Source organism: Balaenoptera musculus, chromosome 15 (genome assembly GCF_009873245.2).
Source record: "Balaenoptera musculus isolate JJ_BM4_2016_0621 chromosome 15, mBalMus1.pri.v3, whole genome shotgun sequence".
Taxonomy (NCBI): Eukaryota; Metazoa; Chordata; class Mammalia; order Artiodactyla; family Balaenopteridae; genus Balaenoptera; species Balaenoptera musculus.
The window spans coordinates 30396192-30408445 of record NC_045799.1 but is presented as its reverse complement, the minus strand read 5'-3'; the positions used below and the strand labels follow the sequence as shown (position 1 = coordinate 30408445).

At 49.4% G+C, this 12254-nt stretch overlaps 1 protein-coding gene across 3 annotated transcripts in view; it reads left to right on the top strand.

The window, feature by feature from the left end:
• C15H20orf194 (chromosome 15 C20orf194 homolog) overlaps window positions 1–8913 on the top strand; it is a 147407-nt gene extending 138494 nt beyond the window's left edge. For all 3 annotated transcript variants that reach the window (XM_036826165.1, XM_036826166.1, XM_036826164.1), the window contains 5 exons: window positions 151–225; window positions 2199–2404; window positions 3554–3619; window positions 4868–4961; window positions 5538–8913. In XM_036826165.1, the coding sequence (XP_036682060.1) occupies window positions 151–225; window positions 2199–2404; window positions 3554–3619; window positions 4868–4961; window positions 5538–5650 (554 nt within the window). In that variant the 3' untranslated portion in view covers window positions 5651–8913. The remainder of the gene's footprint in view (window positions 1–150; window positions 226–2198; window positions 2405–3553; window positions 3620–4867; window positions 4962–5537) is intronic.
• The last annotated feature ends 3341 nt before the right edge of the window (window positions 8914–12254 follow it).

The window sequence follows — 12254 nt, the reverse complement described above, 5'->3', positions numbered from 1 at the left end:
GAGCCACTGGGGGAGGATCTAGTGGGGGTACCTGTGAACCCTGGACCCTAGAGGAGGTGCCTTTCCAGTCCCTAACCCTCCCAGCTGTGCCACCCTGGACTTGGCCTCTGCCCCCAGGTGAGTAACAACCCTGTCCTCTTCCTCCACCAGCAATTCAGTCCTCTATCAAGCCAAGTCCCTTCTCTGGAAACATCTACCACATCCTGGGCAAAGTGAAGTTTTCAGGTAACTGGGCGCTTGGATTTGGGAGCGCTACTCTGTGTAGTGCTCACATCTCATGATGTGAGTTCATAGCCTCTGCTGGTGCTTTGCAGACCACTGATGCCTCTTAGACTCTCTCAAAAAACCCTCCCCTCTGGGTCTTACACCATAGGCTCCTCCAGTCATCCCTTTCAGTCAGGGTCCCAATCTTTCTCCAGGTCCTTCTGCTCTGCAGTGGAGGATCTGTTTTCCTGCCCCTGGATGAACCTGCCCAGGGCCTCTCCTCACAGCTCCTTGACTTCCTTGTTCTAGAGACTCACACTCCACCCCTCTTGAGCCATCCATGGCCTCCTCCTAGACCTGTCACCAGGAGCTACCCCAATGCTGAGCCTTCCAACTCTGGATCCGTTTCTGCCAAAGTCTTCAAGCCTTCCACTTGCCTTCTCCTCCCCTCTGTTCAGTAAACCTGTTTATCAGCCTTTGACCCCTGGAGCCCTTGCAACCTGAAGTCTGTCAGTCCTGGGCTGGGGTTCAGGGAAGGTGTGAAAACAAGGAGCCGGTTAACTCAACATTGAGAAAGGGGAGAATGTTCCAGGGAAAAGGCAGAGCACGTGCTGTGGATGTGAGGCAAAAAAAGGCACGTTTCAGGAACCAAAAAGGGTTTACTGTGTCTGGGTCCCAGGGGAGGAAGTGAGGGAGTGTGTCTGTTAGGGCATCTTTGGCAGTTATAACAGAAAACCCCAGCTCAACTAGCAGGTGTTAGCTACATAGCAAGAAGTCAAGAGATCTGGCAGCATAGCAAGGCCACTGAAGACCCAGGTAATGTATGGCTTTTGTGTTCTTACATTCTTGGTGTCAGCTTTTCCTCAGGTTCCCACCTCTCATGGTTGCCAGGTAGTGCTGCAGGTCTAGGTGTCACATCCAGACACAACAGCCAGCTGATGGAAGAAGCTGGCTCTTCTGTGGGTGTCTTTATCAGTTCCTCAGCAGACTTCTCATTGGCCAGGATCAAGTTGCCATTGCCCATGGGGAATTGGTATTGGAGGAAGAAGGGGAGGCTGGGCAGGTAACTGGGGGTGTCTGCAGCAGGGAGCCACTGAGAGTTGTAAGCATGGAATCATCTGGGTTCAGATAGGAGAATTAGGTGGCAGAGCCTCTATAAAAGAATCTCTCAAGGTCCTTAACCTTTGGCTTAATTTATGTTATTGAATCTGAAACTTTGGCCCCTCTCTACAAGCCCCTTACTCAAGCCCACTTCCTTCCCTCAGGCTCTGACAGACCCCACCTGCTCTTCCCTCTCCCCTATCATCACCTCCTTTTCTTTTTTATTTAAACTGACTCTTGACCCCTTTCTTGTTAAAGGTAAACTTTTCTTTGTTTTAGATCTCTTTCTCATCATGCCTGTTTGGGGAACCTTACCCTTTTCTTGTGTCTTCAGTATATCTTAGCCCCCAGCTCCTCAGCTTATAAACCCGATTACATCTTTTCTGTTCCCACCCATGTGTCCCTCCTGCAGCACTTGTACTGTTGAGCTTGCCCTCCTCCCATGGACTCTCAGGCCTCAGCTGAGACCCACCCCCTCCACCTCTACCAAAGGAGCGTTCCTTGCTTCTCCTCAACTACCTCTTCCATAGGGGTGACCCCAGCCATTCCCTTCTTCTAACGACTGTGTAGATGTCTCCCACTCAGGGTCCTGCAGTCTTTCAAATGCCACAGATGCAGAGTCAAACTCTTCTTCTCCCACTTGCAAACCTTTTCTTCCTCTTGTAGTCCCCTTCTGGGTTAATGGTGTCTACCTGATAACCCAATCAGCTTAGCTAGAAACTTACATTGTTCCTCCCTCTCTTACTTCATCCTTTATAATTTGCTGCCAGTCATGTCAGTTCTCCCTCCTGCATATCTTGTGAATCTGTCCCCCACAGCTGCATTAATCCAGTCTTAGTGTAACCTTCTCCTTTCGGGGCAGGGTCTCAGGGACTAAAGTGTTCTCCTTGCAGACTCTGAGAGGACCATGGAGGTCTGCCACAACACTCTGGCCAATTCCTTGAGCATCGTGCCAGTTTTGGAGGGACCCACGCCACCGCCTGACTCCAGAAGCACACCTCAAGGCAGCAGTGGGCAGCAGGAATGCTACCTCGTGTTCATAGGCTGCTCCCTGAAGGAAGAAAGTGTCAAGGACTGGCTGCGGCAGTCAGCTAAGCAGGTGGTTTCCAAAGCCCAGACAGACCTGGCACTGATATGACCAGACACTTCAGAGTTGCTACTGGACCTGAGGCAGAAGCCTCTCCACCTTCTCCCTGCTTTCTCCCCACTGGTTCACCCCTCACAGGCTCAGCCAGTGTTTTCAGGGACTCTGAGAGTGGGAGGAAGCCCCTGGGGCAAACTCCAGGCAGACTTGTTTTGCTGCCTACCCTGCAAGCCCAGGTTCTCAAAGCCATTTCCAGTCCTGCTTCCCAAGGCAGACTGGAGTTATCAGAAGGCTTAACCAGGACCTAGGTGAAACTTAGTTCTTCCATGTGGACCCTGGATCAGCTTAGTGTTCTAAACTCAAAAATGTCTTCTTAGCTGAACCTAATTCATAGGCTCTCCTGTCTTCTGAGCCCAGCATCTCCTGTACTTTGGTTCTCTCTCTAGAAAGGAAAAACAACAAAGATATGCTTAGAGTCCTTTGCAAACCAAGACTCCAAGCATAGACAGCAGTGAGCCTGGAGGCCCTGGAGAGATGTACAGGGGAAGAGGAGGCTTGCCTATAGATCCACACAAGCATCTTTAGTCCAATACTACAAAGAAAAAAAATCCGGACTGGAGTTAAAATCCTCTAATATGCTGCTAGCTTTGGGTTCTAAGTCTCTTAGCACGGTCTGAGCTTAAGCTTATTCTAGAGCTCTGGAAATAGAGTTGGCTGGGGCCTGGGTCTTCTGTACATGCTCAGTTGGGACCTGTCTTTTATACTAAGGAATGACTGCTTGCAGACTGGGTCTTTCTCAGACTCATTAGATAAACTCTTAAATGGTATTTGACTGTGAGACCTCCAGTTCTTTTGTCTGCATGTCTGTCACTGGTGGGGCTTAGGATTGAGAATCTACGAAGAGGCAGAAACATGCCTATTTGCAAATGCATCAGTCTCTCTTCTGCCGTTTGTTCCCCCCTGGCCCCCAGGGCTCTGTGGTGGGAAAGTGGTCTTCTCAGGGGCAGACAGGCAGGATATTGTATCCAGTCCATGACGATGCTTGTGCTTCCCCTTCTGCTGGCATCTCAGTCATGTAACTGGCCCCCAGAGCCCTGAGCCCTCACCCTCCCGTGTACCCATCAGCTCTGTTGGAAACTGACGCCTCCTTACATCTCTGCACAGAAGCCTCAGAGGAAGGCCCTGAAGACCAGGGGGATGCTGACCCAGCAGGAGATCAGGAACATCCATGTGAGTACCCTGCCCTGGAGGCCTAAGTCCCCTCGGTGTCCCAAGGCTGTTCTTGCGCAGCTGTATCTTTAGGATTCCTGCGTGAGGTGGCTGTTTGTAGGGCATGCTGGAGGTCCTGCTTCTCTCAGGCCACAGAGGGAAGCTGGGTAAAGAGAAACCTCAGCTCACCTGGCCTTGCAACCTCAGAAGGGCGGGGTGACCTCTGGTGTGATGTGGTTATGAAATTGAGGAGAACTAGTGCCTGTGGGAGAAACAGGTGACGTGGAGGTCTGTTTTGTCACCGTGTTCAAGCAGCTGCAGAAGTCCTTTCCTCCCATTCCTCTGTCCTAGATAAACCACAGAGAAACCAGCGAGGGCCCAGGTAAAAACTCTAGATCCTGAAGCTGCTCATGGGCAGGTTGTGAAATCCTGAGGCCAGGACGAGAGGCCCTTTGAGGAGCCCTCTCAGACTCCAGGCTGACTCCCAGGGTCTACCCCAGTTCCCATACCCACTGAGGCCTTTTCCTGATGGGTTTGGGGGCAAAGGTTAAAAGGGACAGAGAGTCCAGGTCTCAGCATGAGCTGTGTCACAAGTCCCAGTAATGAGCAGGTGGGGCAGGACTCTGGGCCTCCAGGAGCCCCTGATGTGGATTTGAGGAGGGCCCCTTTATTCTGACTCCAGGGCCTGGGCATCTCTGGGTGTTCCTGGTGAGAACACCATGGGCACCTCAGAAGGCAGGCAGTGTGTGTTTCCCCAGAAGCACACCTTAAACAAGGATTTGAGCACAGGTAGTTTATTTTGGAAGTGATTCTAGAAAACACTATTAGGAAAATGGGAAAGTAAGAGAAGGGAATCGTGTATTGTCAAACCAGTACCACTGTGGGCACCTGGGGCTTAGTCCCATGAATAATCCCAGAGTTCCTCCCTGAAAGGTGGGAGGACCTCCGTCAGTCATTGTTTGATGGCTGCTGTGAGGATGGTGTTAATTCCCTGGCACACCTAGCCTTCCACAGGGCAAAGTGGGCTATTTTGCTAGGGTAATAGGCTTGTTTGATTTGGGGTTTTTTTTTTTTTTTTTTTTTTTTTGGCCACACCACGCAGCATGCAGGATCTTAGTTCCCCGACCAGGGATCAAACCCACGCCCCCTGCAGTGGAAGTGCAGAGTCTTAACCACTAGACCACCAGGGAAGTCCCTGTTTTTGTTTTTAATGAGTGAGTGAATGATAGGAAATGGTCAGATAATTCTAACAGGACTCTTCTCCTACAGGTGAAACGCCACCTGGACCCCCTACCTGCAGGTTACTTTTATAATGGCACCCAGTTTGTCAACTTCTTTGGTGACAAGACTGATTTTCACCCACGTATCCTTGGAATCTGGGGCAGAGAGGCTGGGGATGTGTGAAAACCTGGCTGTAAAGAGGGTATCTGCTAGAGCCATCATAGCCCAGCCCCTGGTGCCGGCTGGGTTTGGGAATACACGGCAAGCCACAGAGGCTGACTTTTCATTTTGTCCTCTTAGAGTCATTAAAATTACATTTATTCTTCATTCAATGATGGCTGAGGTTACTCTGTGGGTTGTAGTTTAAATGCAGCTGTGGTGACATCCTGTGGTCATCAGGGAGTCATGATTTACAAGTTGGAGACTGGGTCTGATTACAGTAGTTAATTTGTGAAAAGGTGGATGGGGTGCTGCTGTGGGCTAGTGAAAGCTGAAGGGCTCAGTTCTGAGAGCTCATGATGGGCCCTTTGTCAATCCCTGTCACATTCTTTGCAGCTGTGGTGCTGCCAGTATATTAAAAAAGCCAGTCAGGTACCTTCTGTGCAGGCTGAGCACTCACTACCTCAGTGTCCCCTACTTCATCTGTCCACATATTCCTCTGGCCTGGCAGCTCCCTTGGCCCCCAGGCTCAGGGCCTTCTTCCTTAATGAGGTGCCAGTCATGGACCAGTTCATGAATGACTACGTGGAAGAAGCCAACCGGGAAATCGAGAAGTATAACCGCGAGCTGGAGCAGCAGGAGTATCATGACCTCTTTGAGCAGAAGCCCTAGAGGAAGAAGACCCTGGAGATGGACATTTTAAAACGGGGTGTCTTAACCTCAGCTTTTCCAGAGGCCTCTCCCTAGAGGGGCTGTCTTTGTTCTCCTTGGCCTTTGTGTGCTGGCTTGAGTGCATGTTGTCGTTATTCTCCATACAGCGCTGAAGAGCATCACCTGCACCACTGATTTGGCGGGGGAGGGGGGTCCTCATGGAGGATGAGCAGACAGGGGCTGCCCTTTGTGTGCAGCCAGCAGTCCAGGACCTCTGGGTCTCTGATAACAGTATTTCCTTTGGGCTGTTGCAGCAGTGTGTGAGGGTGGGGAGGAGCGTTTGGATTGCACAGAGTGACTGCTGGGACATAAAGAATTCTGGCTGCTAAACTGTGGCCATGCCTGGGGGCCCAGGCCACCACAGGCCTTGGGCCTCAGACATCACCCCAGGAGAGCCTTTCACCCCAGTGGAGTGCCTGCCTCCCTGTTTAGGCCCCTTCCACTGAAGGCTTGGGCCCTGCTGACCCAGGACCTCCCAGTCCTAGAGGGAACAGCACAAGCCCTGGTCAGTCCCAACCCACAGAGCCAACAGCTTGGGCGGAGATCAGCAGCTTATTCTAAAATGAGGGAATTTCACTTACGGACTAAACAGAGGGGAAAGACTTGTTGCTTTCCAGAAGTATGTGGCTTTTGAATTGACACAAGCAGCCCCCCTTGGGACTGGTTTTGAGCCTCCTCATGTCATCACTCTGGTTTACCTCATTCGGGGACGAGAAAAACTGCTGCTCAGGCCTCCTTGGTGACGCTTTGCCTCACTGTTAAGGGCAGTGTCCTGCAACTGCATAGTCTTAGGCCCAGGGTTCTGGTCGCTTATGGGGCATCTTCACTTGAAGGGGGTTCAGTCTCAGCACCCATACCTCCCCTCAGTCTTGCCAGGGAAGGCCTGGTTTTCAGCCCAACCTTCAGGAATCTCATGTCTCCAAGTATCGTTGCTAGCCTTGTATTTGTTTGGCTCCAGGGGACCAGGAATTTCCAATATCCAAGTTAGAATTCCTTCTAGTAGCTTTGTTTTCAGCTGGACTAAAAAGCAGAGGGGAATTTCAAGTGTATCCCATGCCTGACCTCCAGAATTAGTGTGGGGAAGAGGAAGGTCGCAGGCACAGATACTTAGGTGATGTCTGTTAGGACTTCAGCGCCTCAGCTGCCTAGATTGTAAATGCTTTCTGAATTTCACGTATTTTTTTGCATGCCTTAGGAAGGAGCACATAGGCAAAACCAGCAGAGTTTCTAGTAATGTAGAGGGGTTTTTGAGAAAGGATCCTGGCACAGAGGAGAGACAGAAAACCGATGGAGCACATGTAGTCTGTCACACAGAGGCCTGCATGCAAGTAGTAAAGCAGTTGTTAAAGGCTTGTTAGTAAAATGTACTTATGTTAGAAAAAAATTTTTCATTTGAAGCCAAATGAACAATACTCCAAATACCATTTAATAAGAACTCTTGCTTGAAGAAAGGCTTCTGAAAGGCCCATGTGCTCCAGTCCCAGCTCCCAAAGCTGCTGGTGACAAGGGCCCAGGTGTGGAGCCCCAGTCTGGGAGCTCCTCACTTCTAGCTGGCCAGAGGCTGGGGTCCACAGTGGGCCTGCCTCTGCTTCAGAATCAATAACAGAGATCTTAAGTGCAATTGATGAAATAATAATGAGTTACTGTAGCTTCCTTTAGCTCTGCCGAGCTCTTTTTAAAAACTCAAGCAGCCTTAGAAAAGGGAGCCAGGGGTGGGAGGGTGGCGGGGGGGAGACGACAGGCCATCTCCTCCAGGTGGGTTGCTGTGAACATTTAAATAAAAGCTCTCTTTCTAGGAGCTCGAGCCATTTCCTGGCTGCTGCACAAAAGAGTTTTTAAAGAGGGGTCGGAGCCCGCCATAAAAGTGGGTCTTAAACACTGCATGGGGTTATACCTCCTGATGGTCTTGGTTTCTGACCATTGTCCATAGAAATGCTCTCTCACCAACTTGCCCCACTGTCCCAATTCCTCTCCTGTTAGAGGGGAAACTGTGATTACCTCAACTTGAATATGAAACTGTGATTGAAAAAAGTCAAAATGTTAAGTTTCAAAGCCAAAAAGGCAAAGCTGGCTGAGGCTTCCATAGACACTCCTCAGCCTGCTTGGGAGTGTGAAGGGCACACTGGCGAAAGGGCATTCCTTGGGGCGTACTTGCTGTGCCCCTGGTGAAGAGGCACACTAGCGGTGCGCTGTGTGAGCTCTTTGAGGACTGAGGCTGGGAGGATGCTTCCTCCCCACACTGCCCCTTCTGTAACCTTTGGGGCCTCTGGGTCTTGGATGTGAACATTAATATCCACTTGATTCCTCTGGACACTCCAGGTGGAGGTGTGGGGTCTTAGACTGTCTCTAGAGGAAGGGCCATGACACTGTGTTTGAAATTTTGACCTTAGAAGTGGATACCAGGGATCCAGCCAAAGACATCAGGTTCCTAGGGATAGGCAGAAGTCCTCCAGGGTCTTACATGCTTTCTGCCCACTTTTCTATTAGCAGCTTCAGTTTTATATCACCCCGAGTGAGTGTGATAGTGTTGAAGTCGCTGAAGTTATAGGTTATTTTACATTTTGATGTGGGATTTTTCTGTTTTTGATTGGAAGGAGGCAGAAATTGGAGAAAAGGGATCACCCTAGGAAGGGGCCACTGGCAAGGAGTGGAGTTGGCCCCACAGAGTCCTGGGGGCTGTGACCTGAGGCCTGGACACTAGGCCCTGTGGGTCTCAAAAAAAAAGTACCCTCCTAAATTCTATTAGGATTTCGGAAATTTTTTGCACAGTAATAAGCTCTGGATTTGCTCTTTGGGCTTGTCAAAAGGGAAAAGTTAACTCAAAGATTGTAAGCTATTAAGTATTCCAGCCGTGTTGCTGACCTAGATGGATAGTTGTACCTCAAAAAGTAGGTGAGAAATCGCTTCCTCACTGTTCCAGGTTGTCAAATACTAATGACAGAAGAGCTCACTTACGTGCCAAAATTCACTTTTATACTAGTTTTTCAGTGCTTTAATATTCATAACTTAAATTTTAAAACTCCTATTTACAAACACTACTGTAACTTCAGTGAAACAATTGTGTGATTGAAGCTTTTTGCTTATTATAGTATTTATTACACTACTTAATTCAGTAAATATATAAAAGTAGCCTTCAATTTATTTTTATATTATTTTCATGTTTTTTACCTGCAGTTGTGTATGTGAATTTATCTTGTTACCTGAGATGTAATGCTGAGGACCAATAAACTTATCACTGAACAAGCAGGGCCTCCAGTAGTTGCCTGTTGTTGTATTCCCGAAGTGTCCCTGGGGGTTCAGGAGGTGGCCTTCCCCCTGGGACTGGGGACCTCCCCGCAGTTTTTCCCCGGGACGCCTGTTTGCTGGGGCTGCCTCAGGAGGGATCCTCGGGAGTTCCACTCCCCTCGCCAGACCCCTGAGCGGCCATGGAGAATACAGTTCATATGAGGAGACCACCGTGGCTTGCAGTGAGCACTCTCTGGGAGTCCCAGATCCCAAGGAGGGGCTCGAGGAAGCTGGCTGTGGGCGCGGGGGTCTCCCGGGGCCCCAGAGATAAGCTCTCCCACCCTCACCCAGAGAAGCCGCATCCGCAGCCCCGGCGCTTGGCCTGCGGGGCACCCCGCCTGCGCCAGGCTGCCATAGGAACCACTGCTTCACAGGCTGGTAGCTTGGTTTAATCCCGGCCAAAGCTCCGTCAGGTGGCCACTCGGTCCCGCTTTACAGTCGGGGGATGAGCAAGGCGCGAAGGGACAGTAGTTGGCCCGGGTGGCAGAGTCACTGCCCTCGCCGGGTTAGATCCGAGCACCCCTCCTGGCGCTCCCTAGGCCGGCGGGCCTTGGAACCACACGGTCTAAGGGAGAGGTCGGCCGGAATCCCCGGAGCTCTCAAGGACCCACCCCGTGCAGGGGCTTCTGTCGTTTCGGAAAAAGGGCCGACTGAGGAGGGGCACCGCCGGCGTCCACAGAGACCCTGCTTCCTATCCCACCCTCAATGCAGGGGCCTCCGGACGAAGGAAGTGACCCACTGGGAAGATCTGGGAGCTGGCCCGAGGGGGAGGGTGCAGGCTCCACAGGCAGCCTCCCTCAAATGGTTGGGAAGGTGGTCTTGGGTTTGGAGGCTCTATGTGATCGCAAAACCTTGCGAGGAGCCGAGAGAATTGGGGGAGGGGTCTTGGCCTCAGTACTATACACCCTCCTCAGCACCGGCTTACCCAGAGCCTCCCAACACGCCCCCTCCCTCCCCGCTACGCGCCCCCCCCCCACCCAGACACACCACCACACGCGCCATCCTACAGGGCTTGAACCTTGAAGGAGCTCCTGTGCTTGCACTTCCCAGAAACCGCCAGGGTTTGGGGATTACCCCCAAAGGATTGTCAGAGAGAAGGGGGAGACAGTAAATGGCAAAGAGCTCCAGAACTGGATGATCTTTGAGTGACAGGAGGACTTGGAGGCCAAGAAGTCTGGGGATGGGGAAAGGGGTCCTCCCCACCAGTGGCCCACAGTAGGGGCCGGGGACTACTGAACTGAACCCTGAGGGCATGCTTGACCAAGACAGAGTCCCAGAATCAAGGAATCCTGGTGGGATAGACATGTGGAAAGTGATTTGAAGCAGAAGGTGGAGCTGCTGAAAGTCACAAGGCTCTCTGAGGAGCACAGAGAAATGCTGATGTATTAATTTCTATCATATAATCTAGGGAACAGTCATGCCCGAAGAAAATCTGACCACGGCTCTACTGCCAGCTCATGACGGAAAGGGAATGGCTTAGTTGCTCTAAGAGGAGTCCAGGGTGGTACCAGCGTCAAGTTCAGCTGGTCTCAGATGTCATCAGAGCCCCCTCTCTATCCTTAATGGCTTCACTCTCCCCTGGTAGTAAGCTTCCTCTGTGCCACCCAACAGCCCCAACACCCCAAAGGCAAGACCCGACCTCTCTCTCCAAAGGCAGGCCCAAAATCAGGGGTCACATTCTCATCCCTGAATCAGTCACAATGGTCAGGAGTATTCTGATTGGCCTGGCCAGGGGTCACTGCACACACATGAGGGCGTTTCAACATCATTTGGGAGCTGGGTTCCCAAAGAGGGGTTTGCTCCCCTGGATCAGCATTGCACATCCACCTGAAGGCCATTTCTGAGCTTTTCTGTTAAAGTCAGATACCTATCTGATTTAATTTTTTTTTGCTTTCTGCTAGTCTTTTCTAGTACAAGTGATAGCAAACATAGTTGTTCTGTTGTGGTGGTGGTGATGGTAGTAGTGACTTTTAAACAAGGGAAGAAAATTTTTAACTTGAAAATATTCTATTCGCGAAGATAATTGCCCCCCTGAAGATGGAGAAAAGGCTCCCTACTGCCTCTGTATACCCAGGGACACCAGTGTTCCATGGGAGCCTGTTTGATACTTTTTTTTCCTAAATAAAAGAAGGATCAGGAGTTCCCTGGTGGTCTAATGGTTAGGATTCTGCACTTCCACTGCTGTGGCCCGGGTTCAATCCCTGGTCAGGGAAATGACCCAACCAAAAGAAAAAAAAGATCATGTAGACTGTAATGCTACTCCACATTGGTGGGGGTGAGAACTGGACCAACTAGAGAGTGATTCTGAAGGAGCAATTGACAAGACGAAATGACTAATTAGACAAGAGCCAAAGGGATGACCTCAAGGTAGAAGTGGAAAAAGCCAAAGTGGAAAAAAACCCAACATTTTGAAACAATTCCAAAATTCTTTTGTTTCATTCTCCAGAAATTTGAAGAAAAATAAATTTATCCACAAATTATTCCTGTTTTGCCCAGGCCTCAGCATTGCTAAATTGACTAGCCAAAATAATTTGGTTAAAAAACTTGCATCAGGGTCAACAAATTTTATGTCAAACTAATAAATGATTATAAATCAGTAAAAAAAAAAAAAAAAAAAAAAGCTAACCAAATAAAGTGTGACTATATTTCCATTTTATCCTACCATTACTACTGTTTTTCCCATACCAATAAACAAGTTTAATTTTTTTCCTTCATAGCTTCAAAATTTTAAGAAACTTTACATCTTTACTCTGAAATTTCATGCCTGGGTGAATGTACAAATAATAGCAAAATAAGGACAACAGGAAGACGAAAGATGGTTTGATAACCAAAAATTCATGGAATTTTCTAACTAAAAAAACTATTTCTAGATAACTAATAATAACCTACTGTATAACACAGAGAACTCTACTCAATACTCTGTAATGACCTATATGGGAATAGAATTTTTAAAAGTGGGTATATATATATGTAAAACCGATTCACTTTGCTACACAGCAGAAACTAACACAACATTGTAAGTCAACTATACTCCAATAAAAATTTAAAAAAAAAAAGACTCAATTTCAACCTCTTTGTTTTATAGATAAAAAGGATCAGAGACCCAAAGAGGCTGAACGTCTTGCCCGAGGGTGTTGCCCTATATGCCTTCTCCACTAACTTTTCCTTTCTGTGCATCCAGCTTCCTTGCAGGAGCTGGGAGGAGCTGGTGGTCATTTGAAAGACAGCTGAAGTGGGGCGGCAGGCAGTGTCAGCCCTGAATAGTGAGCTCGAAGCAGAA